This window comes from Drosophila eugracilis, unplaced genomic scaffold (genome assembly GCF_018153835.1).
Source record: "Drosophila eugracilis isolate 14026-0451.02 unplaced genomic scaffold, ASM1815383v1 contig_2088, whole genome shotgun sequence".
NCBI lineage: Eukaryota > Metazoa > Arthropoda > Insecta > Diptera > Drosophilidae > Drosophila > Drosophila eugracilis.
The window spans coordinates 8,029,927-8,055,504 of NW_024572964.1; the positions used below are offsets into that span (position 1 = coordinate 8,029,927).

Here is a 25,578-nt window from a genome sequence, read left to right on the forward strand (position 1 = left end):
TGTATGCCATAATGTCCTGGCGCTGACATGTGCACTTGTTTGTCTTTGTCGTGGCGGTGGCAGCGGCGGCGGCGGCAGCCTTAATGATGACTGAGCGACATTCAGAATTTATTTGGGCCTTGAGCTCCAGACCTTCCTGCACTCGTGTGGAAATATTTAATTTAAGCTTAATGACGCCGAAACGTTGGCTTTAAAAAGGAAACACAGCGCGTACGGCCCAGGAGTTTTTTGGGTGCTGGAGGGGGAAACCCAACTGACATCGACTTGATTGTAATTAAAACGCAAACATGTCAGGCCCCCCACCAAGCTCTCTATCGAAAGCCATATATCCAGGTGCTCTTGTGTTTGTCATTAAACGGCTGCTCACCTTTTCCACCCGACCCCCCTCCCTCTGCCATTTTGACCACACACAAACTGACCGAAAAAGCCGCAATTGTTGCACCCCGCCTCCATGCCAGGATCAGTCCACTCCCGCCACACACTCATCTGACCACAATTGGTTGGCTTCATCGGAAAAGGGAAAGAACGGAGGGGGCTGTGTGGCATTTCCGTCCTGTTTCGGCATTTGTATCAATCACTGGCAACATAGCCCGGCGGGAGGCCCAGCACACAAGCACAACTGCCAAATGACAATTCAAACGGCGGCAATGTCAGCCTAAACAAATATTGACGGACTGATGGGTTGAGGGTTATGGAGGTGGCTGACTGACAGCGAGGTTGGGCAACAGTTGGCAGGCTGTTCATTTCCAGTTAATGAGGGGGAAGTTTGGGAAAGATTGGGAAAGAAATGGATTTTGAGAGTGTTACTCCATTTCCGTAGATTGGGTATTAAACAGTCGCCGAAACTTAACTTTTTGTCGATTTTTAAGCATCGTACTTTTAAGGGTTAAAGCCCGCCGACACTTCAATTAGCGAACAAATATTTGCTAGGCAGATTAATACCCCTGAATAACCTCTCCTGTTTTTCTCTCTCTGCAGGGACTACTTCTACGACAGCTACTGCTCTTCGGCGCTGCTGCGGGGTGGCGGCGTCGTTGGTGGGGGCGGTTCGAATGGTGTGCGGGCCAAGAAACGAAAGCGTCTGATGACCAACGGCGGCGGTCTAGCGGTGGCCGTGCAACAGCAACAACAGCAGCAGCACGGCCAGCATCATCACAGTGCGGCCGCGGTGGCTGCTGCTGCAGCAGCTGCCGTCCATCAGCAACAGCAGCAGGTGCAGCAGCAGCAGCAGCAACACCACCAGCAACAGCAGCAACACCAGCAGCAGGTGGCTGCCGTTGCCATGGCGGCAATGGCCAATTTGTTGCCGCAGCAGCAGTTGCTGCTGCATCAGCAGAATCTCCTCTCAAATGCGGCAGTGGCCACAACGGCAGCAGCGGCTCCCGGAACCCTCCACTGGTCGCAATACAAACAGGAGCAACAGCACCATCCACATCAGCATCACCCGCACCACCAGCAACCGTTCGGATTCCAGCTGAAGAGCAATGTGGCTGTCCAGGCGACGACATCGCCGCAAAATGCAAAGTCTGCAATAATTGCTAATCAAACGGCGCTCGGCGAGCCATATCCGGTTGGAGCCGCTGCCTTCGCCAGCCATCAGCAACATCAGCAGCAGCAGCAGCAACAGCAACAGCAGCAACATCAGCAACCGTTGCTTCAACCGTTGACTCTGGCATTGTCCCCACAGCAACCGCAGCCCCATCAGGCGGCAACGCCACTACAATTGCACAGCCAATTGATGCAGCAACATCAACAGCAGCAGCAACAACAACAACAACAGCAGCACCAGCAGCAGCAACATGCTCAGGAGCAATTAAGTTTGCATCAGCAATGGGGACCATTCAAAGTCTACAGTGAGTATTGACTCGAGTTTGCTCAGAAGGATGCCGGAAAATTGAGAGAGAGTAAAGCCGGAAAAGTATATTTTAATGATTGTCTGTGGTTTTATCTTGGGAGTTATCAAAAAAGTACCACTAAGCCTTTAAAGGGTAGTAAAATAGTGGTCAAGACTTCTGATATTTTAACCTTCTTAGGTACCATAATATTGAATATTTCCAAAAGATTTCCATCTAGTTTTCCCACTTCAAGGTGTCAAATATGTTGTTGCCTGACAACGAGGTCTCTGAAAATGAGAAATGTGTCAATGGGAAGCGCGTTGCCCAGCTCTCATCTCCTTTCTCACAGTCATTGCAACCGTATTGACCGTAGCCCAGGGTCAACAGCATAAGATGTTCCTGACCGTGGATCAATCCCAACCGCCACAGCGCCTACCGCCTGATTATGTGAAGGGAGTACTGAGCCTGAAGAGCAGGCTGCTGTCCAACAAGCCGGTCTTGGGTTACTCTGCTAATCATCTGGTTGGTGGTAATCCTGTTCCTGTTCTTGGAATCAGACCCGATATGAGGTATTCGCCCCAATTAGAGGTACAGCAGTCACAGAGTCCGCAAGGCCAGCCGCTCCAGGAGATTCAGGTTGAGCCCGTTGCCAGTCTGAGGCCATCTCTGCTAGCTCACAGACCTTCTGTTCACTCCCAGATGCCGTCGGTGAAGTTGAATCGTTATAGCCAGGAGTTCCCACCAGCCCACCTATTCCAGCCGCCCTTTGTTCCGATGCCAAAAAAACAGGAGGCACAGGATCCGCCGCCAACAGCCGAACAATTGGAGTTGCTGCAACAGTTGTCCCAGTTTTTTGGCCAACGGCAGCCAGGGCAACAACAGGTGCAATCGCAGGAGTCGGTGGTCGTGAAATGCGCTCAGGAAAACGGCGAGGATGGAGGTCAGTGCGGCACTGAAACGACTACCGAGTGTTGTGAAAACACAAAGGAACCCAACAGGAACGCAGAGAAGGATTCGATTACCGTCGATGTGAAGAACAAGGAGCAGGAAGTGACTACCACCAGCACAACAGCAGCGCCGAAGCCTCCGGTGACCGCCAAACAAACAAACGCCACCAAGCCGAGTACCACTCAGAAGCCTGCGACGACCCAAGCTACCAAACTGCCCTGTTGCAAAAAGCAAAAGATTCAGGGCATTGACGAGTCTCCCAATGTCATAAGCTTTTCTCTGAACATTCAAAATGATAAGGCCGAGCAGACGAAGTCCTTGCAACAGATGCCTCGAAGTGGTAGGCACGTTATTCAGCCCGATTTGCGAATAAATGCCCTCACCAACTTACTGAGATATCGCAGAAAGAGTGCCAAGGATGTAGCTCTATATGCCAAGCCTTTATCTTCTCTTAAAGATCAGGAATTGCAGGTGCGAAGTCGAGTGAAGAGGAAAAAGGATAAGATCATAGACAAAAAGCAACTTCTCCAAGCTGAGTTAAAAATCTGGCCCATAAGCGTACGATCAAAAATGGTAGAGAGGTTACATTGATTGTGAAATAAGTATATTTTTTAAAGTTTAAAATAAAGATTCTTTAACCACTCCTAACAATCATTAAAATAATCTTTTTTGCGACCAGTTTTCCATAGTTTTTCAATTACTTTGAACAGTTTTTAAGACCCCTTTCATACTTTCAGGCAATCCGGACACATTAATCTGCGGCAATTGCCGGGAATCCTTTGGCGAGCTGTCTGAGTTATTGGACCACAAGAAAAGTTATTGCAAGCTGAGGTTCACATGCAAGTGCCAGGATGTTGCCTTTGCGGCAAGTGCAAGTAAGTGGGCGTTTGGTTTGGTTGGCTTCCTGGGGTTAAGGAGTGGCAGCTTGTCTGTTGGCAATTAATTTATGATTGTTAAACACTTTTTGCCCTTGCTCCGGCCGAAAAGTGTTTGTCTAAGCTGGGGAGGCTCCATCCGCCTTGTGTTTGCCAGTCAGCAACATCTGCTGGTCGAGCAGCAGAATGTATGTGTGTATGTATGTCCTGCGGCTGCTTGCAAATGCATTTAAAATTGAGTTATTTATGCGCCAGAGCCTCCGATCTCTGTCCGTCTGAATGTCCCTTCTGCAAATTCCAACTTAAATAACTAATTAATTCTCGCATGTTTCACCCTGAACATACAGAGACTCCGCCGACGAGCGCCAAATTGCTGTGCGCCGTTTGCAAGGATGCGTTCGCCAATCCTTGGGATTTGATGGTCCACGCACAGGCCGCCCACATGGTTAACATTTACGAGCTTGGCGATGATGAGGGTAACACTACCACCACCACCATATCCACTGGCAGTAGCAACAATATTGCAACTGCAACCGTGGAGAATGGACATGCAATCGCTGATGAGGCTGCCACAAAGCAGCAGCAGCAACAGCAGCAGCAGATGCCACAGATGCCAGCCTCATCAACACTTAACAAGGAGCCCAATAACAATAACAAAATTAGCAACAACAACAATAACAGCGAGAACAACAATGGCCATATGTCGCCCTCGGGAACAGCGATGATTATGGCCTCTGGTTCATCGACGGACAATGGCATGCCCAGTGATGTGGATACTAACTGCCTGGAAATCAAATTCAGTCCCAATGCCAGTCCCAAGGAGGTGGGTTTCATGGCAATACCCACGCCTGGCAGAGATTCCCAATCCCCAATGATTCTATTACAGGATCAGCACAGGGATGATCTCTCCCTGGATGAACGGATGTCTAGCAGCTCACAGCAGACCCATAACTCGGATGAACTTAATGTTAAGCTGATGAATGGCTCTGTCTCCTCGAGGGGAAGTTCTCCTGGCTTGGAGGCCGATGAGCCGCCGGCAACTAGAGCTTGTATTGTCCGGACTCTGAGCATTGTGAGTATGGAAGATCCTTGGAAAATTCTTAATATAAAAACTTGATAACTATACGAGAAGGAAAATTACACTTAAAGAAATTGATTCAAATTTTTTGTTCGTTTTCTACCATTCACAGGATACAACCGCTTCAGCTGCAGTGCCAACTGGCAACGCCTTGAGCCTGATGTCGAACAGCTTGAGCCTTGCCCTTGCCCCTCAATAGGTCAGAGGTCAGGCGGAGGGTCAAAAGCAACTGGAAAGGACAAACGGGCTCAATGGACACTCCTTAGTGTGTCGACTTGTGCTATCGTAATCCGATACAAGTGCAATTTCTTCAGTATTTTTGTAACAGACTAACCCCGGAGGGAAGCTAATAAGTCAGATTGAGAAATAAAAACGAATAACGTAAATTACAGCAAACATATCATTTTAAATTAGCCATAGATATGACATATATAGCATATACTGCTATAGCTATATATCAATTACAGCCATGATGTGTACGTTTATATGTAATGTATTTGTATTCGTAAGTGTAATTGTAATTGTAAAAGCCATTGTGTTTTTCGTTGTTGTTCTTTGCATGTCCTTTGGGTTTAGCGTTTCAAACGAAAGGGTATTTATTTGGGTTTCAAAACTGCATAAGTGAACGTATAGGTAAAATTATGGAAAGCTTAAACTGTCATCGCCAATGGCCGGCGATGCCAATTGAATGGTAATCGAGCTTTGTATATAGTTAATACCACTTACAAGGATACAAATTACGGAATTATATAAGATAATTGTTATTAACCAGGCGTATGCCGTCTGGCCAGTTTATATTTTCGATATAATTTATGGAATAAATTAATCATAGCTCGTACTACAAAACCAAAATTTAACCCACGCAAATTGTATATCAAAAGTAGCATAGGGACAACAGGTGTTTCAAAAACAAATTAAGGAGCAACATGCTATAATAATAATCATCTAGAATCATAATCAAATATGCGTAATATTAATAGCGACTATATTCTGTAATAACTATATCAAAAGTAGCGGCTATGTAAATAGGTTAATCAACGTATCATGTACTTACCAAGCAAACAATTTGTAAACAGTAACAACATTCAATTCAATGTCCTCCAGCTAAACAAATGTAAACCCAGAAAATGAAATGTATTATGCTAAATGAGAATACCAAATATATATATATATACAGATATATAACTTAAAGAGTGTTTTAATGGGTAGCAACTACCTTAAATCGAAGGACTTTTCCGACGTTTCATTTTTAGCAACGCATCAGAAATTCTATTTCGCAGCTCATTAAAATAAATGATCGCCAGACTTTGCCAGGCGGAAAAGTGTGTAAATGTTTACGGCTGGCAAAAGGAACAGCAGGCAACAGCAAGTGCAAGGACAATGCCAACATTGTTGAAGGCACAGCGTCACAATAATGAAAAGTCCCCAACAAAGGGTGAGTTAAGGTGTTCCACTTCCATTTCCCCCATCCTTTTGGCGGCGTTTTTCCAGTACCTACGAGAAATTTAGACACAATGCCCCCAAAATGCAGTTGACTTTATTAAAATGCGCAACCAAAATGGTCGCATCGTGTTGTGCGATGTTGCACGTTGGAGTTTCCTTTTTGTTGTGTCCTTGCCGCTGGCCATGGCGCTTTTTGTGTTTACTCTCCTTAAAGGGTAGGTACATTTTGGCAAACCTTTTAGTTAGGGAAAGTTGTTAAAGATAAAACCATGTTTTGTTAAAAAAAATGTATCTGGTGATTATTTAACCAAATGTTCAATTTGAATTTGATTCGATGGTCGTCGCATCGTTTTTGCTTCACTTACAAACGTCTTCACAAGGCCAGATCTTGTCGAATATTTTACCGTCGTCCCTTTTGTCGTCGTTCCTTCTCTTGTCGTTTTTTACTTCTCTCCGCTGAGCTTCTCGTCTCGTATCTACTCGTCGCTAGTCGCTATGTCAGCTGTTTTCAAGATTTCGTTGTTCTCGTTGTCAAGGTTTTTGCTTGTATTTGGAAGTGATATTACAGTAACCAATCCCACATGATATTAATCTACTGAAAAGGTAGATCACGTTGGATTTTAAATTGGTTTTACCAGTTGGATAGAGTATATCCTAGTTGTCTTCCCTTTCGTTGTGCTATCCTGTTTAACCTGAGGATTTGCCTCAACATTGTCGGCGTCTGCAACCGTTTGGCATTTTGTTTCGAGGTCGAGTTAAGCGCCTGCAGTCAAGTGGCCTCGGTAAGTGGAGGTCGAGATTTAAAATGCATAAGTCCGGTGTGGCCGGAAAGTTGCCGTTTTCAATTTGGCCAGGGCCATTCCAGCTGGACCTGTCGCGGTGGCAAGATGTACAGATGAGGATGTGACGGTGACCGCGCCGAGCTGGGGCGAGCTTAAAGTGCGCGCTGGCTAATTAGAATGCCTCGCCTAGTGCAGGCTCAAAGGTAACATTTATCCGGGCAATGGGTCAGAGTTGACAATTACGTTGGTCGAACAAGGGAGCAGGGGGGCTTCATGGGCTTCCTGGTCTCTCCAACCCACCCTGAGGGACACCTCGAGTACACCGGTGTACCAGAGCGAGCTTGCAAATTACGCCAGCTTAGCGAAATGAAGTAATTGAAACGCCACCGAAAACGCCACCTTCCCACGCCGAAAATACGTGGAAAAACGTATGCGTGCCGCAGTCCCAATCCACCGGGACTGACCGCAGACCTCCCATGGTAGCCGCACCCCGGCGGACAGAGTGTATATAAAAGCCGGAGTCTTGCGTGCGCACCGCTGACTTAGTCAACGCATCTCCAGTACGACGGACCGGATGTCGACGGACAGCACACAACCCCATACACCAAGTCACGAGGTAGCGGTCCGTCCGCCGCCCTGTGCCGCCAATCAATGGAAACGGGCTGCTCTGATGGCCCGGATGGCACCGGCATTCCGGGAAACCGTATCCGATGACAGCGAGGACGAGGTGGACACCAAAAAGCAGATCAAATACGGCAGCGGCTTTCAAGCGGCCAAGGCCATCATCCACGAGTACTGCGACTATACGACCATCCATGGTATCCGGTATTTGGGCGAAAAGAAACGACCCATATTGGAGCGTCTGTTCTGGATCAGTGTCCTGGTGCTATCGGTTTTCACCTGCGTCAAGCTGACCCTAAATATCTGGGACAAATGGAATAACAATCCGGTTATCGTCAGTTTCGCCGAGAAGTCAACTCCCGTTTGGGAAATCCCCTTTCCCGCTGTCACAGTTTGTCCGGAGACAAAGACCCGCCGTGCGATATTCAATTTTACGGATTCCTATCATCAAGTCCGCGATTTCCAGAATAATGTCAGTGGCATTTTGGATCTCACCGATAGGCAGTAAGTTTGGTATCTAACAAATAAAAAGGAAAGGGTTCCTCATAATGTCTTCCTAATAGAAAGGGATTATATGGCGCCGTGTCGCAGGTTTGCGAGCCCCATCTGCATGATGTAATCTTGGGTAATAAAACCAGGAGAGGAATGGAAATAATTGACGACTTGACGGAAGTATCGCCCCATTTCGATGACACCTATCTTAATTGCAAGTGGAGAAATACTCCCGTGAAATGCAGCGAGATATTCCACAAGTTTGTGACAGAGGATGGTGTCTGCTATAGTTTCAACTCACTTAGTCCAGCGGAGATCTTCAGGGCTGAAGGGTAAGGTTTGGTTGTAAGTCTAAGAGAAAATGGGATATAGGATTCCCGTTGCAGCATTATTCCCGACTTTATATTCCGCGAGGAGAATCGCCTGTCCATGGACTGGAATGTTGAGGATGGCTATAGCGCCAGTGCGGATACTTCACCATATCCAAATCGAGTTTTGGGCCCCGGAGCAAGAGCTGGTCTATATCTTTTCATGGGTGGAGCGGAGATTGACTTCGATGATATGTGCCGTGGGCCAGTTCAGGGTTTCAAGGTGAAAATCTATTTCATTTCCCTTAACTATTTTTACTCTCAAAAGTAATCACTTTAGATTCTATTACACACTCCTGGAGATGTGGCCCAGGTGTCCAAGCAGTACTTCCGCATACCCTTCGACCAGGAAGTGCTCATCTCCATACGTCCCAAGATCATTACCACTTCCGATGGCCTCAAGCATTACGAACCCAACCGCCGGCAGTGTTATTTCCAAAAGGAAAGGGAATTGCGTTACTTTAACATCTACTCGCAGAGTAATTGCGAACTGGAGTGCCTGGCCAACTTCACTTTGACCAAATGTGGTTGTGTGAAGTTCTCTATGCCACGTAGGTTTTTACCAGGACTCTCTCTTGGGACTCGACTAATTAATTTTCTTTTAGGTAATGTAAATATGCCTGTCTGTGGCGATGCCAGTTTGAAGTGTTATAACCAAGCGGAAGATGAACTGCTACTCAGGGAATTCACTCAGGGCTTGGTCAACGCAGGGGAAAATACACGGGGAGAAACTGAGTGTAACTGCCTGCCATCATGTACTTCGATTGCTTATGAGGCTGAGATCTCGCAGGCAGATTTTGATTATAAAACAGTTGCCAATCGGGAAACAACGGAGAGCAAAGAGGAGCAGAAAAAGAGACAGGAGTAAGTCAGGAAGATCAGGATAACTAACCTATCAAATTGATATAAACTTTAACCCCCTTTCTACAGAATGAAGATGTCGCGTGTATCAATCTTCTTCAAGGAGGCCCAGTTTCTGACTTCTCGCCGTTCTGAGCTTTATGGTACCACCGACTTTCTTGCCAATTGCGGTGGCTTACTTGGCCTCTTCATGGGCGTTTCCATGTTGAGTATCGTGGAACTGGTCTACTTCTGTACCGTGCGTCTCATCTCAAATCTAAGGATGCGCCGCAAAACTCGCAAGGAATTGCTGAAGGCGGTCAACAAGGATGCCTAATCGAAGGACCAACCGCAGAGCCTATAAATAATACAGAGAGAACGGAGAAAACGGAGAGCCAAAGTTGAGCTGACTCTGCTGCTCTGTGTTTGTGTTGCGTTAAATGTTAAATCTGCAAACAATGAAAATAAAGTTGTACTCAGCACTAGACGGCAAAATGCAGTCCTCTGTCTAACCCGATACGACGACCCGCATACTGCCAAATCTCCACTTTGTGTGTGCATTTGAAATGGAATCAATTATTTTATTGTGTGATTTGCAGCTCTGCCTTGCGATTCGATTCGATTTCGAAAGTCAATAGACAACGTCGTCGAAGAGTCGCAGACAAAGTCAAAGGGGAAGCTACGCATCTCAACTACCAGCTCATATGTTATGCAGGGCCAATCCTTTGATTCTGTTCAGGATAACTTGATCCTGGAATGGGGTATATATCGTAAGAGGATACCTTCAGTGGGCAAACACCGAGGCAATCTCTGTCCTACTCCATGCTCAAGTTGTGCGTGCGGCTCTAATGGAAATCCAATTGAATTAAGTTAATTATGTTGGCAAATATTTAAACAATAGCAGCAATTTATGCACACCCAACCCAGGGACCTCTTGCTGATCCTGCAGGCCCCACAAAGTAGGCTTTAAAATATAGACTGCCTGTCATTTTGTTTAATTCAATTGGCTGCCTGGCTGGGCTGCGTGCATTATCATAGCCGCGAATTTCCACAACCAACACTTGTGTGCAACAGTTGGGCCGGCCATGAAACTCATGGAAATTCGCAGTTGAGTTCATTACGGCAACAAGTGTCGAAATGTGTCGAAATATTGCAAATAAAGTTGACACATTTGCATATGCCTAATAAAAATTTCATAACGAAACGCGGTGGCGAGTGCATTGCACGTTGCACGTTGCACGTCGCACATTGGGCACGGAATCGCAGTCCACATCCGTGTCCGCACTTTGGCACTTTCCATCTCCACCGACTGGCTTTTGTGGGCCACCTTTTTTACTTTCCGTGCCTGCCAATTTGATTCACATATAAAAATGAATTTATGACAATTTCCGGCTGATGGCTGCCAAGGCTGTCTCGAGGGCTTTATTGATTCCGCACAGGGCGAGGGTGGTTTCAGTAAATTTTAGAGTTTTTTCTTACCTTTGGCTTTTGCTTTTTTAATAAGAAAGCTTATTTATGATTGTTGATGATCTTAGACTTAGAATTAATTTTGTAAAATATTCTTTAAACTCAAAATCACAAAAAGTTCAAGTTCTGCCGTTCTGATAATAGTTACATAAACTTTAGTCAATTTTACTTTGTAACAACTCTCGTTGAAAGGATAAAACTCATCTTTTATATTTTTAAGTAACTACTTTTCGGCAATACGACTCTTTCATTGACTCTTTGCAGACGCCGATAATGTGACATCGACTATTAAGCAGTAAAAGCAACTCAAAGTCGGGGCCAGGCCATGTCAGTAATCAATTTGCAAGTAATTTCTGCTCTGTTCCGGTTGAGTTTTCCTCCCTTTGTGATGGCAGACATGAATAAGTCCGGGATAACATGACACTTGACATTGAGCCGGAGGTTCGGTGGGGAGCACTCGTGCACTCGCGGGCAATATCAATAAAAACTTTTCTTCGCTTTTTGCAAGAAATGCACGCAAAAAAAGAGTACAAATTGTAATTAAACTTTTGCACAATGCAACTCAAACTGTCCGCAGTGTCTGGCAGGAGCAACAAAAAATGAAAAAAAGACAGCCATCAGCTGCATAGCAACAACAAATAACAAAGTAAAAGGCGATGCAATCGTTTGATTTGCTCGGCAAGGCTTTGAATTTCCGGTTTCCTGTTTCCGGTCTACGAACTCACAGCGAAAAAAACCTCGCGAATATCAAATATTATTAGAGATTGGTTTGGTTTTAAAAGTGTTATTTTCTAACTGTGATGAGTGAGTAAATATAATATATTTTTATAATCTATATTTATCTCTTTACGAAATATTAAAATATTATAAAAATAATTTCCTAAACTTAACGTGATATTTTCCTAATTTTGTCTGCACTATTCAGGCCTTTGGCAATTTATGGCCAACGGGAGGTAGGAGAAAGTGGCTGCCAGGCCGCCATGTTTGTTTGTATTTATGTCGGTTTGCCGAGCAGCGTTTTGCGGCATTCAGACATTCAAATGCAGAGTGACTACAGCACGCGGCTGTCATGTCAAGTGGTGGTGGTGGCCCACCTGGTGGAGATTGCTTTGTAGGGGATTGGAGTGGAAAGGATGACGACTGCTGGTGCTGCTGCTGCTGCTGCCTCGAACTGATTGCTTAAGCGGAAATGACTTGAATGCCTTCGCTATCGCCGCGTCACACGGGGCGTATGTGGAATTTCGCACTCGATTGCCTTGGAGGCGAAGTTTTGTGTAACGCGATTAGCGGTTTGCGCTCAACGTTGTTTTGTTTGTTTGCTGTTGTGTCTAAGTCCTGGCAAGTCCTGCGGAGCAACAACTGAACACCTGGGTACATAGAACATAGAACATAGAACCTGGAACCGAAACCCCGGCATCGATTGCAGTAATTGCAGTTGTTGCGCGTCTAAAACTTCAAACCGAAGTTGGGAAAGTCATTAAAAACTTGTGCCCAACTTTGGATTCGAATTAGAATTTTTGATTAAATTTCATCAAGGGTTAGACGGAGATTCCTGGCAATTTACTTACGACAAGATGGGACAAGACAATTAATGAAAAATGCATAAGCCAAATGGCGAATCAATGTATATCGTGACACCAATCGCGAATTAACACCCTCATATACTCTCATATATAGCCTCATTGTCACGCAGGATTCACTGCGGTGCGGTGCGGTATGGTATGGTTGACATTTGTATGCAAACCGCGCACTAAATTAGATTCTTTTTTACTGCAGCCACATCGTCGTCCGCTTGATGATGAGGCGATGACAGGGTTTCCCAGTTTATTTTCCTGCTTTTCCAGCTTTCTCAGCTACTGGCGATAAAATGCGTAAGCTCGTTAAAATTGCAAGCGACGCGCCTCTTATAATAATGGCAATCGATGGCTGAGGCGGGGTGGATGCCAGCATAGCTGAAGGATATTGATGGTGCGACATATTGATTTGACTCTGCAGGATTCTCGATTGTGGTTGCTCCATGGTGAATCCGAGAGTGGAGCATCGTAAACATAAAATCGTTGATGGTAAGTGGGTCGTATAAAATAAACAGTCTTCGCATGACTTTAGCTAACAACCTGTTGTAGTTTATTATTTCTCGTAAAAGTGTTTTCTTGTTGGAAATTAGAAGTAACTATTACATAACTATTACAATGATTTAAGATGTAGGCTTAAGTTAACTTCAGTATCTTAGTAAAGTAAATATGTGCTTTAAAATAAGGTCAAAGGTCTTGCCCAAATAATCTTAATATATTTTTACCCACAACTTGATGATGTTTTTTATCAATTATTATTCATTCTTTATATAATACCCCTTTCTGGAACACCCTTAAAATCTGCAATGGACATTCTTTATGCATAATTCCTATCCTAATCCCGTTTCCTAAGGTCCCAACAATTGAAACCGGAACATCCTTACATTCCCATTCATATTCAGTTTTATAATTGCTTTTGCCGGAGACCGGGACCGACCGAAAAATCTGCACACAGAGAAAATAATATAAATTAAATTCACTAGCGCAAGTTCTCGAGCTTATTATGCATTACCTAATGAAAACTGGGCCAGGACCCAAGGACCAAGGACCAAAGGAGTCAGCTTGGCAGCCGCGTAAGCAAATAATAAATAAATAAATAAACGAAAAGCGCAAATAACATTTGAGAGCCAGATTTAATTTCTAACGTTGAGTGCGCATATTAAAACAGTCGGTCTGGGGATGGTGGAATTGTGGCTGAAGGATATTCGGGGGTGAATGGGGGCCAGCAGACAAAAGGCGGAGGAAAACCTTGCTGCGAGCAACAAACAAAGATGATGCGGATATCGTCGAGCCCGGTCTGGTGTCGGTGTCTGTGGATATTATATGGAAGTGGATATGGAAGTGCAGCGGAAATGCGGGATTCCGGGACTATGGGATCCGTATCCGCCTTCATCCTTCTCCTCTCAAATCCAAAAGTCTGCGGGGCCTGGGGATATAAAAATAAACAATCAAAGCGGGCGGCAGAAGGCGTAATAGAAGTTGGCGTGAGTAAACAATGAATTACGGAATCATGAAAGCAAATTGACTTTAATGCAAAAATCAAATATTTACACAGCGCGGATGCGGGACAAGGACAGTAGTTAGGGTTAGCTATGAAAGGAAACGAAAGAGGTGGCAATGCAATTGCAATTCCCATTTGAAAGAGACGGCAATAGACAGGGCCAGAGACAAAAGGCAAACAAACGAACAAACAAACCAAATGGAAGAAAGAACGCATACAAATCGAGGTTATGTTAGACGTCCTGGCAGCAAACTCTTTCCTATTTTCCCAAAAATTTGTTTCGGCACTTAAATGCCAATGCACACAAGCCCGGAATATACACATATATGCAGGTTTAGATAGAGGTACACATGGAAAATTAAGTAAAAGTTGTATTTGAGTTTAAAAAATAGATTTTGGAGTTTTTTTTTTGGAAAATTCCATGAATTTAAGAAACTTGACTTTATCTTAAAGCTAGAAACATTAAGTTCTTTTTAAATCCTATAGTTAAGTCTTTAAATCCTCTGATGTTTACCTAATTCTAATGATATTTTATAAGCTAAAAAGAAAAAGGTTGAAATAGTTTTTTCTCTGTATAAAAAGAAAGCCAGCAGTGTAAGGGCTAAGGGGTCAAATGGGGGTTTAAATTGAGGGTCAGCTTCTGTGCGGCATTGGTCTGCAGCGCTTCCGGTTACCGAGTGAACGTTATTAGCTCGCTGGGCGTGGATGCGGTCTGGCTTGGTCAGAATTTTACGATTTCATTCATTTTTGTGGCTGCCATTTGACGCCGCAAAATATGCAACAAAATTTTATTTGCCAGAAATAAGAACCCGAGACCTTGGCTGGAATAAAAATAAAATTATAGAAACTATTGTGCAATGCTTTGGAAGTTAGAGTGCCAAACACTTTAAGGCATTTCCCTTGCTTATCGCAATTTGCCAAAGAATTTCTCAATTAGAATGGAGAGCTGCCATGCAATAAAGCAAGTAAGAGAGTGAGGGAAAAAGTGTTAGCGTGGCCAAAAAAGAGGAACCATAAAATTGGGTGAAAGAGGAAACATCACACAAATCTGAAAACCATAAAAGTGTCGCTTTCAATTGTTACCCCAACTCCCAGCTCCGGACTGCAGGCGACAATCGAAGCCAACAAGTGAAATTGATACGTTCAATGGATAGTGCCGAGTCCTGCCTGCAAGGATATACGAGTGTGTGGTGGGAATAAAAAGGAAACAGGATGGATGAGGGTGCTCTAGAAACTCACAAACACAAATTGATGATGATGTAGTGTGTGTGTGAGCCTGCAACTGTGTGTCAGGATGCTCAACGAGATTTTTTTTACATCTCAACTTGGGTTATGCGGATTTTTAAAGGAGAGTTTGTTTAAGTTTACTTGAAATAATAAATATATTAATAATAATATCTTTAATCTACATACTTTTTTTCAGCCAGAATATGTATCCTATCATATACAAATCTTTTTTCAGAATATTATTATTTACTTAAAGAGTATAGCAAGTCCCCAAGGTTTTTCCCAGACTCCTTCATCAATCCCCGATACTTTATTACTTTCCAAACTGAACTGAGAATGATGCCAGCGATGATTGACACCACGCCCGGCAATAAATTTTTAATTTTCAATGCTCCACGATAGACTGATGGTCCGGATGGACCCATTCCCATATCCTTGCCTCCAGTGAGCTTGTTAAATTCAAATTAGAACGATGCCAGGAGCTGGGTTCTATGCGAGGAGTTGCCGCTGACAGCGAAGATAAATGACAGAGAACTGCGATCGCAACAAATTAACCTTGTTAGAGGCTGCAGCACAGGCAAAGACCCGGACCAGGACATAACTTCGGAGTAGTAGTGGATACGGCAAGGACTCCGGCCCCGAGGACACCAGTTACAAGTGTATGTAATTTTTTATCGTCTGCGACTTTCGACTCCACACCCACTGACGACGACGACGACTGACTTATGAATGGCGTGTGCCAGTTGAGTCGAGACAGTGCACTGTGAGAAAATAGAGTAGTTTCTATTTGTAAATCAGTTAGAAGTTTCATGTTATGAACGAAATGTTATACTCATTTTCATACATAGAAACCTTTTCTTTTGACATTATTACTTCCCTATTTACTATACTTTTCTCTGAGTGTAAGGAATATTCTGCTACTGCCACTGCTGTGAGTCGATAAATCAGTTTGTGTATCAAATTGAATTCACGAGCGTGCACTTGACACCAAGCCCACGCACATTTATCAGCCGAATCAGGCGAATCCTTCAGAACATGAACTTTAACTCGGCCTGGTTGGAGAACCACAAAATTTTAATCTCAACTAAGAGCTCACAAAAATGAAATAAAACAAAAAGTAACCATCGACGGTGTACATTATAAATTATTCATTACGAAAAACGCAACCGCGACACGCCCACATTTTTTGAGCCAAGTAAATGAACGCCTTCCGCTGACGGGCGCTCGTTTGCACCTAATTTGATTTTTAGCTGCTGCTTCTTTTTGGTGGCGAGTCTGCGGTTGCTTCTCTTGGCATTCCTTCCTCTGGCTGCCTTTTCTCTTCCACAAGCCACCTCGCAGATTCTAACTCACAGATACCCCTAACACCCTAACACGAAGAAGGACGTGGCAGCGTTTTCCATGGCCGCATCCTGTTTTCTTTTCATTCATTCCAGCGGCTGGCTGTCGAAAAAAATGTCTGTTATGTGGCTACAGAATTTTGCAGTAATTAATGGCAACTGTTTGATTAAAAAATTCCAAAGCAAATCCCCATGCAAGGATGTGTAGGGGTTTAGTTCTAGTTTTTCCTCCTGAAAACCAGTTTCCATTACCAACCGCGGTCAAAAGCTGTGAAGCTGAATAAATCTATGCAGATTCCAGGGATTTCTTAAAGTATTTTGCAAGCTGTGTAAGAGAGGAATAAAAGGGATTGAAATTAAATATTTAAAAACTTAAGATGATATGAGAACAATGTCAACTAGTTTTACTTTAATATAACATATGAAATTGTTTCTGTTTTTGATCAGTAGAATGTGCTTTTGTTCCACTCTTACTCTCAAAATATCCCTTTTGGTTGCCATAACTTTGGCCGCAGTGAGTTCTATGAACACCTTTATATATAAACTTAGTCTAAAACCGATTTTTACAGGGATTCAATGCTGGACAAGTCTCAAAAGACATTACCATGCTGGATAAGTTGGAAGGCCACCATCACGTTATTCTCATCATAAGTCTTTCCCTGTGCGTTATCATTCTGGTTGTCCTCTTATTCGCCATTTTTGCTGCGATTCGGCATCATATATTAATTCTAAGTGTGGTGGGATTGATTAAGTTAACCCATAACTACTATTAACTACTTCATTTCTTAGTCCCTCATATGCTTATTTATTAAGTCTTTTGCAAAGATGATCATTCTAATCGTGTCTCTGCTATCTGTAACAACGACTTTAGAAAACACTGCGGCTCACTTTTGGTTTATTCTATGTTGGATATTTACGGTATATCTTTATATATCTTATAATTATGTATATTAATCCGTATTCCGTAGATTACGTGCATGATAACCGCTCTTTTCTTTTTAATGCGGTTAAAAGAATACGAGACAGAGGATTAATTTTTGCTTAATTTTGATTTTTAGTGTTTATCTCTGGCATTTATCAACTAATTGTAGTAGTAAGAACGGAGATCAAGAACTGATACAACTTTAAATATGTGTTAGCCAACTTTTCTTTGTCAAAATTAAAAAAAAATCAAAGTTATACTTTGCAAAAACTTTGAAAGCATGTGCTTTTGTCCCACACTTGGCCTCAAAATCCTACTTTTGGTGCTAATACCTTTGACAGCAGTGAGTTAAAAATGAATACCTAACTTAATCACTATCTCTAGGTTTATTTTTTAGGCATTTACTGCCGCCGAATTATCAGCAAATATTGCCATATGGAATGAATTCATAGGTTACCAACATACTATCCTGATTACATGCTCATCCTTGTGTGTATTTATATTCGTGGCTCTTGCTCTACTAACATATGCGACGATCTTTACCAAAGTCAGGGTTCTGTATGCAGTAGGTGCATTTGGTGTTCTCTTGAATATTTTTACAAAATATTTGTTTTAACTTTCAGGTGCTTTTTATTTTCTCTGTTAACGTCTTGGTTAAGCTGGTCATTCTTTTTGTCTGCATAACTCTTGAACCAAATTCGGAAAAGTCAGTTGCTACTCCATGGTTGGTTGCTGCCTGGTTTTTTTCGGTAAGAATAGAACGAAAAAGTATTATTATTATACATATGTATACACCTCGGGACACGATGATTTTATTTGAATGTAACGGACGTTTAGTATCTCTCGTTTTAGTAAATATCTCGTTTCTAGTTGATTCTTAGTTTGGTACTTTCTTATGTTATACTAGTAGGAGTGAGAACAGATAATTTTAACGAGATGTCAGTAAGAGTAAGTAAGACAAAGCTATCTACTCCCTTGAGATGCTTAGTGGGTGAGAGTGAATGGGATAACGATAGTGACGCAGGCGAACTGCGCAGCTGAATTACTCGTCACAAAAATATAAGAGGAAGAGAAGAAAAACGGCAGTCATTTGGAAAGCAAGCTCAAGGAAACTTGATTTGCTTTTAGCCATTTCATTAAAAAGTCATACATATGTAAATAACAACACCGACAAAACAAACGAGGGTGTAAGCCTCGACCCGCTATATGTATATACATATATCTAATAATTATATTTCTAATATCATAATAGTTTTTTTGTATGGTGTCTATTGCTTGTTACTGCATACGACTGCATGATCTGGCCAACGAAGAATAAGTTAGAATGTTTATGTTTGGAATAATGTAAAGTAAAGTGAAGTAAACAAGGTAAACATTTTTAAATATAATGATGTTGTATTTAAGATTTTGTATTTATTTTGTGCCTTTATTATTTAGAATTCTGAAAAATATGTCGAGTATTAGTAGTGAGGAGGAAAACCTAAGGGCGCAGGAACCGCACATATGGAAGCTAAGGATACTTCGAACAGTGAGCGTGGCCTCTCTGATTGCATCTTTTGTAAGTATTTTCAGATATAGATCTTATATCAATTAAATGATTAACACTCCACAGGCCTTAACCTTTTTTAACATTTATCATTACTATTTCCATTTCATGGCCCATGTGAACTGCTGGCACTGCTTGTGCCAGCATTATATGGTTATCGCGATTGCCACTTCGGCTCTAATTGGGATACTTCTTTGCCTGGCCTTTCCTTTGGTTCTTATAGAATCAGCCCGAGGATTTCGCATAGTGAGTGAAAATTATTTATAATATCTTTAATATAATTTAAATTATAACTAAACAGTACTTGCCCATTCTCTTTGTGGCCTCTTTTGCGGAGTTTATGTTGGCTATGGTGTTCACCACCAATTACTCAGCTGCCCATGATGTAATGCGAATTTGGGAGAATCAAAGGAGCCTCAAGTACTTTGAAGTCAATGTGAGATTCTAATAGTAATATCTTTAAAAACAACACCAAAAAAAGGTTACAGTTTTGAATATTTGAATTTTAACAGAAGTTTTAACTTAGTTTTCAATTCTACATAAATTTTATAATATATAAGTTCTGTTTTCCAGTACAAGTGCTGCGGAGTGATTGGACCTGATGACTACCTGGTGGCCGCATTAGATCTACCAAAATCCTGCTACAAGGATAAAAGTGGTCTCCCCAAAGACCTGTACACGGAAGGCTGCGCAAAACGAACACATAATTCGCCCAATATTGCAGTTAGCAAGATTGTGTCCGGAGTATTTAGGGTGATTATTTATTCAATGTTTTTCAAAAATAATTAAGATTTATTTCAGTTAGTATTGATCTTCACTTTGGTCGTATACATTATTGTCTTGAAAAAGAGGAGCGCTCCATTACGCTTACAATATTCACTTCATCCATCATATCGAGGACAGAGATTTGAAGGCCGTTTCTTTACTGGAGATTAGATTTTGAAATTTAATATATAGAATCAAATAAAGTGTATTTTGTTTTTCTAAATAGTTACATATACCTGCGAAAACATTGTCACACTTTGAAAGTTCATTTATAAAATGCCTGATTTAGAATCATTCAGCTTGAGACTGAGCACCTGCAAGAAATTAATGTATATTGCCTGGTTAATCAATTTTGTAGGTAATATCGTAGATGCTAAAGAACAACTTCTTAGGAAAGTCCAACCTATAGATACTAGCCTTTGCGGATATATATGTTTATTATACAAGGCTGAAGAAGCACATGGCTTGCTGGGGATGTTTGTTCAAGCACTATATGACCTTAGCGATTACCTTTTCGTTCCTGATGATCCCACTACTGATCCTGGCCATACCCTTGGTATATTATCATGTATCCAGTCACCTTCGAATTGTGAGTAATGTTAAAGTATATAAAAGACCAAAAAGGACTTACTTAGATTGCTTGTTATATATTTCTGTAGTACACGACTGTGCTCTTCCTAGTCACTTGGTTGCAGATGATGTTGACCATTTTGTTTACCCAGGAGTACCAAGTCGTAAACGATGTCTTTCGATTGTGGTTAAATGGTCAGAATTTGGAGTTCTTCGAAATCAATGTGAGAGTTAAAAGTTTGATAATAATTTAAGTTTAAAACCTTTGATTATCAGTCAGAGTGCTGCGGAGTGTTGGGATATGGAGACTACACTCTGGTCGAGAGAAGGATCCCCGACTCCTGCTTCAAGGATTCCATAAGAAAGCAGGAGAACCTCTACAAGACTGGCTGTGCCTTTCGCTCCCTAAAGCCCCCAGCAGCGCATGTAATCCAAGTGGTATCGGTCATAGTCCAGGTGAGTTCTGATGCTCAGATGCTTTGCAATTAATTCTAAGTATCTTTGCAGTTTTTGTTGGTATTGATTATTGTGCTATTCCTGGTTAACCTACACCGGGCCCGGAACAATGCCAGCAATTCAGCCGAATCCGTTGCCACTGCAAGTGAAACCTAAAGATTCATACGAAATTGGGAGGTAATCCTAAAGAGATGAACTTAAGGGTTACTTGCCAACTTCGAATGGGACTTAAGCAGCAGATTTTCAAGCGAAATTCAATTTCTGAATTTCGATCTGCAATTCACATTGCCCTGGGAATGGGTATTTGCTAACGGCGGGCGAGACAAATTGGATGCTGTTGGTGGCTCTCATCGTCATATTTCACGGACTGCAATCAATAACGATAAACACTTGAGTCGGAAATCCAATGTCCAGATTCTCCTGTCCAAGCGGCATGCATATGGATGAGCCAATAAAGAAATCAACAAAGCATGCCAGGCGATTGAAAAAGTATTGCAAATGCCAAGGGGACAGCCCGGGTATACGGACACGGAATTGGACTCCAATCCGGACAATATGCAAATGCAGCTAAGCAGAAAATATTCAAGGACGATCCGAAAAACATCCCCCATCCAGCCGGACGAGTTTATATTCATTTTGATGTCCCTCTCGCCTTGCGCATAAATTTTATTGTTGTCAACATTAAATTCTAGTCGTGGAAAACAATTTTGCAGCATTTGAAAATCCATAAAATATGCATACAAAATTGTCCAAACGGAACGACCAACTTTATGGCTAAATAGTTTGCTCCGGCCCACATCGTTAATGCCGCTTTTTTATGCGTGTGTTTGGCTGTTGGCCCAAACTTTTTAGCCGCCATAACAATAACGGCAGCAACAACCACACTTTGGTCAAGCTGCTGAAATACCCATAGCAAAGTTTATTGTCGGCCAGGGTATGGAGGGGGCAATGATATAAAGATAGAGTCCGCAGGCCAAAGGGTCATGTGGCTCATTAAACTTTGGCCAACAATTTTTTGTAGCACCCCACTGCCGACAAAGACAAACAGAAAGTTTTGCACTAAATATTTGCACCCTCGCTAAAAAAAAAGAGTTCAAATCGGAGAGTAGATTGTGAGGGGTGTTGAGGTGAGTGGCCATGGCTTCAAAGAACCTTGTAGGGGGTGTGGAATTTCTTAACACACATACGCCCCATTAAACGCTAGACAAATGGTATGTTGAGGAGTAATAAAGGGGTGAAAGTGTTACTTTAATTCTTGCTTATAGAAAACTTTTTATAGGGGAAGTTCTTGACGAAATACGATTAAAAGATAACATTTGTTTATGACTCTGTTAGGAATGTAATAATTTTGATTTACAGGGCTTAAATACCTTCCTTTTGAATCCGTTAATGTTTTTTAAAGTTTTAGCTAGTTTACAGACAAAGACATGTTAAAAAACACTACTCGACTGTCCCTCTACTCCACCCTCTTGCATATTAGTAACCACCTTCACCCTCACTTAACCCACAATTATAATTACTTAGAAAGCAAGTTCGTGTTCTACGCAGTTACTTTATTTCGTACGGACAAATCAACAAAGTGTCAACAAAGGTCTGGATGTATCACACCCTAGTATCCCCAGTGGGAACCGAATCCATCGAAGCTGGCATGGGCCACCACGGCAGCGGGCGAGTACTTCACAAACGCGGCGGGAGCGGCAGCCACCAATGGAGCAGGTGCGGAGTAAACTGGAGCAGGAGCGGAGTACACGGTCTTAGCCAAAACTGGAGCAGGAGCGGCATAGACTGGGGCTGGGGCAGCATAAACAGCCTTGGCCACTGGAGCAGAGTAGACAGTCTTGGCCACCACTGGAGCTGGAGCAGCATAAACTGGAGCAGGAGCGGCGTAAACAGTCTTGGCGACAACTGGAGCTGGAGCAGAGTAGACGGTCTTGGCCACAACTGGAGCAGGAGCAGCGGCGTAGAAGGACTTGGTGATCACGGGAGTAGGAGCCGAGTACAGGGTCTTCGGGGTGTACACATTGTTGGTGATGCGAGAGTCCACCTTGCTGACACTGGAGTACGGGGTGACCACATTCTTGGAGTAAGTGGACACGGTGCCACCGAAAGAGCGCACCACATTCTGCTGGGTGGTTCCTACGGCATCGTAATGCGGCTGAGCCACCTTGGCCACCACGGGAATGGAGGCAGCAGCATAAGTGGTTGCCGGAGCCAAAAAGCCAGCGCTGGCCACACCCACCAGAGCGCAGAAGGACAACAGGACGTACTTGAAAGCCATGGCGAAGATTGGAGTTTTTTTTTGTATTAACAAAAATTTAAATTGAAAACTGATGTTGGTCGTAAGCTGCAGTGGCTACTGATGCTAAACTCTTGCCAATCGCCTGTTTTTATAGCGAAAAAGCGCAAGTGTCTTGCCAAATTTCACGGCCAACTGGCAAATTATTTTGTGTGCTCGTATGACAGATTGACTTAGGCCTAAGCTCTGAAAAAACTGGTTCATTGGGTCGACAAATGACTGCGCTATTTTCTCTCTCCCTCTCTCTCTATCTTTCCGTGCTCCGTCTCTTTCTCAATTGGAGGCCACCTCAAGTGCCCCACACCCCAATCAGCCAAGTATCAAGCATCAAGAAAGTGAATTATTTTGAATACTCGGTACTATCAGCAGCTCATAAATTTTCCAGCGACAGGGAGAAAACTTTTATTTTCCCGGCGTGTGTTTTTCCATTAAATTGAGTTCCACTCGAGCAGCAAATATGAGCCAACCCCTCGATAAGGGGATGTTCCTGGCTCCTTATTCCTGGTCGCTGTCAACTTTATCAGCGGGTGGTGTCAGCGGTTCTTTTTTCGCGGGGTGGTGGCTGGCAGTCAGTTGTTTATGATTTTTGTTTGTTTTTATTCTAAGGGGGAGCTGAGAAGTTGTTGTGCCCTTCGGAAAAAAGGAGATCTGAAGTTGAAATTAATGATCAGAAGTCTAAAAGTTTCAGCACTTTTCGGCAAAGTGGCACGGAAATACGATTGGCAGTGCCTCAAAGATCACAAATCTCTAAAAATATACTTTTGAGTATTAACTAAAACATAAAAATATTTATATCTTTGGGTCACCCAAAACTTTAGTACTAAATTATGCTGAAAAAGGGCATCTAACACTTCGTCTTGTTTGCAGGTTTTCCCCCTCCTGTGTTGTTTTCTTTTTGTTTCGGCCAAGTTTGGAAAATGAATTTTCCTGCTCTGCTGCTCACGGGCGCATGATGAATATTTATTGAAATTACCAAAGTTGACGCTGCTCCAAATTGAATTGTGTTGCCAACTTGGGAAGCTTCTTACTGCCGCGAATTCTGCTCTTATTTTCCTTCTTCTATTCGCGTATTTTTTTGTTTTTGGCAAATTGTTATTAATTTTACACTGGGGAGGAGGCCCTGAAGTTTTCGTCTCACTCCGAAACCTAATTACCGCGTTTAATTTATGCCTGCAAATTGGCTTTCAAGCGGTTACGCAGGTGAACTGCCATCGCATTGTGGGCAGTTCAATTACCAAAAATCGACGAGAAAACCACCAAAAAACTACAAATATCTGGCACGCGTCCGATGCGTATAAAAGCCGCAACATTTTGGCCAAATCAGCATCAGTCGCAGCCCAACCAGCCTGCTTTCAACTTCAAAGTCTTCCAAAGCGTCCAGTCATCCTCAAGTAGTTCGACATGGCTTTCCGCTACCTCATCTCTCTGTGCGCCCTGGTGGCCTATGCCAATGCTGGTCTCTTGGCCAGCCATGTGGCCATTGCCAATCCGTCGGTGGATGCCGTTGCCTCTACCCAGCAGAATGTGGTGAGGTCTTTTGCCGGCACTGTTTCCAGCTACTCGAAGGCGGTGGATACCCCGTACTCCAGTGTGAGGAAGAGTGACACCAGGATCCAGAACAATGTCTACACTCCGGCTATTGCCAAGACTGCTTATGCCGCCACTCCTCTGTACACTCAGGCTACTCCTATTGTGGCCAAGACTCTGGTCCATGCTCCGGCTCCAGTCTTGGAGAAGACCGTCTACGCTGCTCCAGCTCCAGTTCTGGCTAAGACTGTGTACTCCGCTCCTGCCCCAGTTGTCGCCAAGACTGTTTATGCCGCTCCAGCTCCGGTTTATGCTGCTCCCGCTCCAGTGGTGGCTAAGACCGTCTACTCTGCACCAGCTCCAGTTTACGCAGCTCCTGCTCCAGTGGTTGCCAAGACCGTCTACGCTGCTCCCGCTCCTGTTGTGGCCAAGACTGTCTACTCCGCTCCCGCTCCCGTTGTTGCCAAGACCGTTTACGCTGCTCCCGCTCCTGTTTTGGCCAAGACCGTGTCCTATGCCGCACCCCTGGCCACCACCAACGTGAACCATGGACCTGCTGCCACCACCTACACCCACAACGCCCCAGCTTTGGGTGTCTCCAGCTACGGAACCTCCCAGACTGTTCACTACTCTCCCGCCGAGAGCGTTTCGCACATGAGCTTCGATGGATTCGGAACCCACTGGGGTTTCTAAATAAGTCTTGGCCTTTTGGCTTAGGCAATTGTTAATGTTGTTAGTGGTCAATAAAGACGGAGATCGATTGTTGCAAATTAAACATGAGCTGAGCAGTGTAGACCTTCCATTGGCAACGAAACAATGGGCAAGACCTGTTTCTGCCACATCATCGCTGAGGGCGGCCTTCGATGGGGTCTTACTTTAAGTTGTAAAGAGGGGATAAGGGGGAGAGTAGTAAGCGGCTTTGTGATAAAGCTGTGGGGGCGTGGCATGTCGTGTTTTATGGCTCTTTAATTGGATTTAATATTTTTCGCACACCTTTCCCCCGAAAGCACTTAAAGCCGGCGGAATAACCTCTGGCCCACTCGAGCACTTGTTATAATTATTGTCAGTTAATTAACGGATATTTATGCTCGCATAACCGCAGCTCCGC

The 25,578-nt window shown here is 43.4% G+C and overlaps 8 protein-coding genes across 11 annotated transcripts in view; 7 read left to right on the top strand and 1 right to left on the bottom strand.

The window, feature by feature from the left end:
- LOC108102732 (probable basic-leucine zipper transcription factor Q) overlaps positions 1-5,915 on the top strand; it is a 29,490-nt gene extending 23,575 nt beyond the window's left edge. Inside the window, exons 5-9 of one of the 2 annotated variants that reach the window (XM_017207879.2) lie at positions 979-1,853; positions 3,521-3,658; positions 4,006-4,481; positions 4,545-4,730; positions 4,849-5,915. In XM_017207879.2, the coding sequence (XP_017063368.1) occupies positions 979-1,853; positions 3,521-3,658; positions 4,006-4,481; positions 4,545-4,730; positions 4,849-4,935 (1,762 nt within the window). In that variant the 3' untranslated portion in view covers positions 4,936-5,915. Of the gene's footprint in view, positions 1-978; positions 1,854-3,520; positions 3,659-4,005; positions 4,731-4,848 lie in introns of both variants that reach the window. The other variant, XM_017207878.2, reaches the window with a different exon arrangement.
- Positions 2,121-3,434, top strand: LOC108102733. The gene has a single exon (XM_017207880.1). It carries the CDS (start codon positions 2,136-2,138, stop codon positions 3,372-3,374), a length of 1,239 nt encoding a protein of 412 aa, XP_017063369.1. The 5' UTR covers positions 2,121-2,135; the 3' UTR covers positions 3,375-3,434.
- A 1,602-nt stretch (positions 5,916-7,517) lies between the features above and the next one.
- Positions 7,518-9,769, top strand: LOC108102712 (pickpocket protein 28). The gene is made up of 6 exons (XM_017207852.1): positions 7,518-8,086; positions 8,146-8,406; positions 8,461-8,665; positions 8,723-8,993; positions 9,048-9,306; positions 9,373-9,769. The coding sequence occupies exons 1-6, from the start codon at positions 7,536-7,538 to the stop codon at positions 9,617-9,619; spliced, it is 1,794 nt and encodes a 597-aa protein (XP_017063341.1). The 5' UTR covers positions 7,518-7,535; the 3' UTR covers positions 9,620-9,769.
- Positions 9,770-16,839: 7,070 nt separating this feature from the next.
- On the top strand, positions 16,840-17,422 carry LOC108102706. The gene is made up of 4 exons (XM_017207847.1): positions 16,840-16,902; positions 16,958-17,125; positions 17,178-17,306; positions 17,357-17,422. Exons 1-4 carry the CDS (start codon positions 16,840-16,842, stop codon positions 17,420-17,422), a joined length of 426 nt encoding a protein of 141 aa, XP_017063336.1.
- Positions 17,423-17,543: 121 nt separating this feature from the next.
- LOC108102714 lies at positions 17,544-19,850 on the top strand. Of its 2 annotated transcripts, XM_017207854.1 has the most exons (7): positions 18,432-18,497; positions 18,563-18,678; positions 18,748-18,868; positions 18,923-19,102; positions 19,158-19,292; positions 19,430-19,609; positions 19,658-19,850. In XM_017207854.1, the coding sequence occupies exons 3-7, from the start codon at positions 18,761-18,763 to the stop codon at positions 19,790-19,792; spliced, it is 738 nt and encodes a 245-aa protein (XP_017063343.1). In that variant the 5' UTR covers positions 18,432-18,497; positions 18,563-18,678; positions 18,748-18,760; the 3' UTR covers positions 19,793-19,850. The 2 variants fall into 2 exon arrangements, 1 of the variants encoding a protein (XP_017063343.1); XR_001772182.2 differs by lacking the exons at positions 18,432-18,497; positions 18,923-19,102; positions 19,158-19,292; positions 19,430-19,609; positions 19,658-19,850 and adding exons at positions 17,544-17,653; positions 17,708-17,875; positions 17,934-18,059 and having other exon boundaries at positions 18,748-18,864.
- Positions 19,841-21,352, top strand: LOC108102716. 2 transcript variants are annotated; one of them, XM_017207855.1, is made up of 5 exons: positions 19,854-19,975; positions 20,031-20,210; positions 20,281-20,415; positions 20,468-20,647; positions 20,699-21,352. In XM_017207855.1, the coding sequence occupies exons 1-5, from the start codon at positions 19,898-19,900 to the stop codon at positions 20,801-20,803; spliced, it is 678 nt and encodes a 225-aa protein (XP_017063344.1). In that variant the 5' UTR covers positions 19,854-19,897; the 3' UTR covers positions 20,804-21,352. The 2 variants fall into 2 exon arrangements, with proteins under 2 accessions (XP_041673903.1, XP_017063344.1); XM_041817969.1 differs by lacking the exon at positions 20,699-21,352 and having other exon boundaries at positions 19,841-19,975; positions 20,472-20,568.
- Positions 21,353-22,256: 904 nt separating this feature from the next.
- On the bottom strand, positions 22,257-22,988 carry LOC108102721 (cuticle protein 76). Its single transcript, XM_017207861.2, has one exon. It carries the CDS (start codon positions 22,923-22,925, stop codon positions 22,257-22,259), a length of 669 nt encoding a protein of 222 aa, XP_017063350.1. The 5' UTR covers positions 22,926-22,988.
- A 1,296-nt stretch (positions 22,989-24,284) lies between these two features.
- LOC108102717 (pupal cuticle protein G1A) lies at positions 24,285-25,219 on the top strand. Its single transcript, XM_017207856.1, has one exon. It carries the CDS (start codon positions 24,345-24,347, stop codon positions 25,161-25,163), a length of 819 nt encoding a protein of 272 aa, XP_017063345.1. The 5' UTR covers positions 24,285-24,344; the 3' UTR covers positions 25,164-25,219.
- Positions 25,220-25,578: the final 359 nt, after the last annotated feature.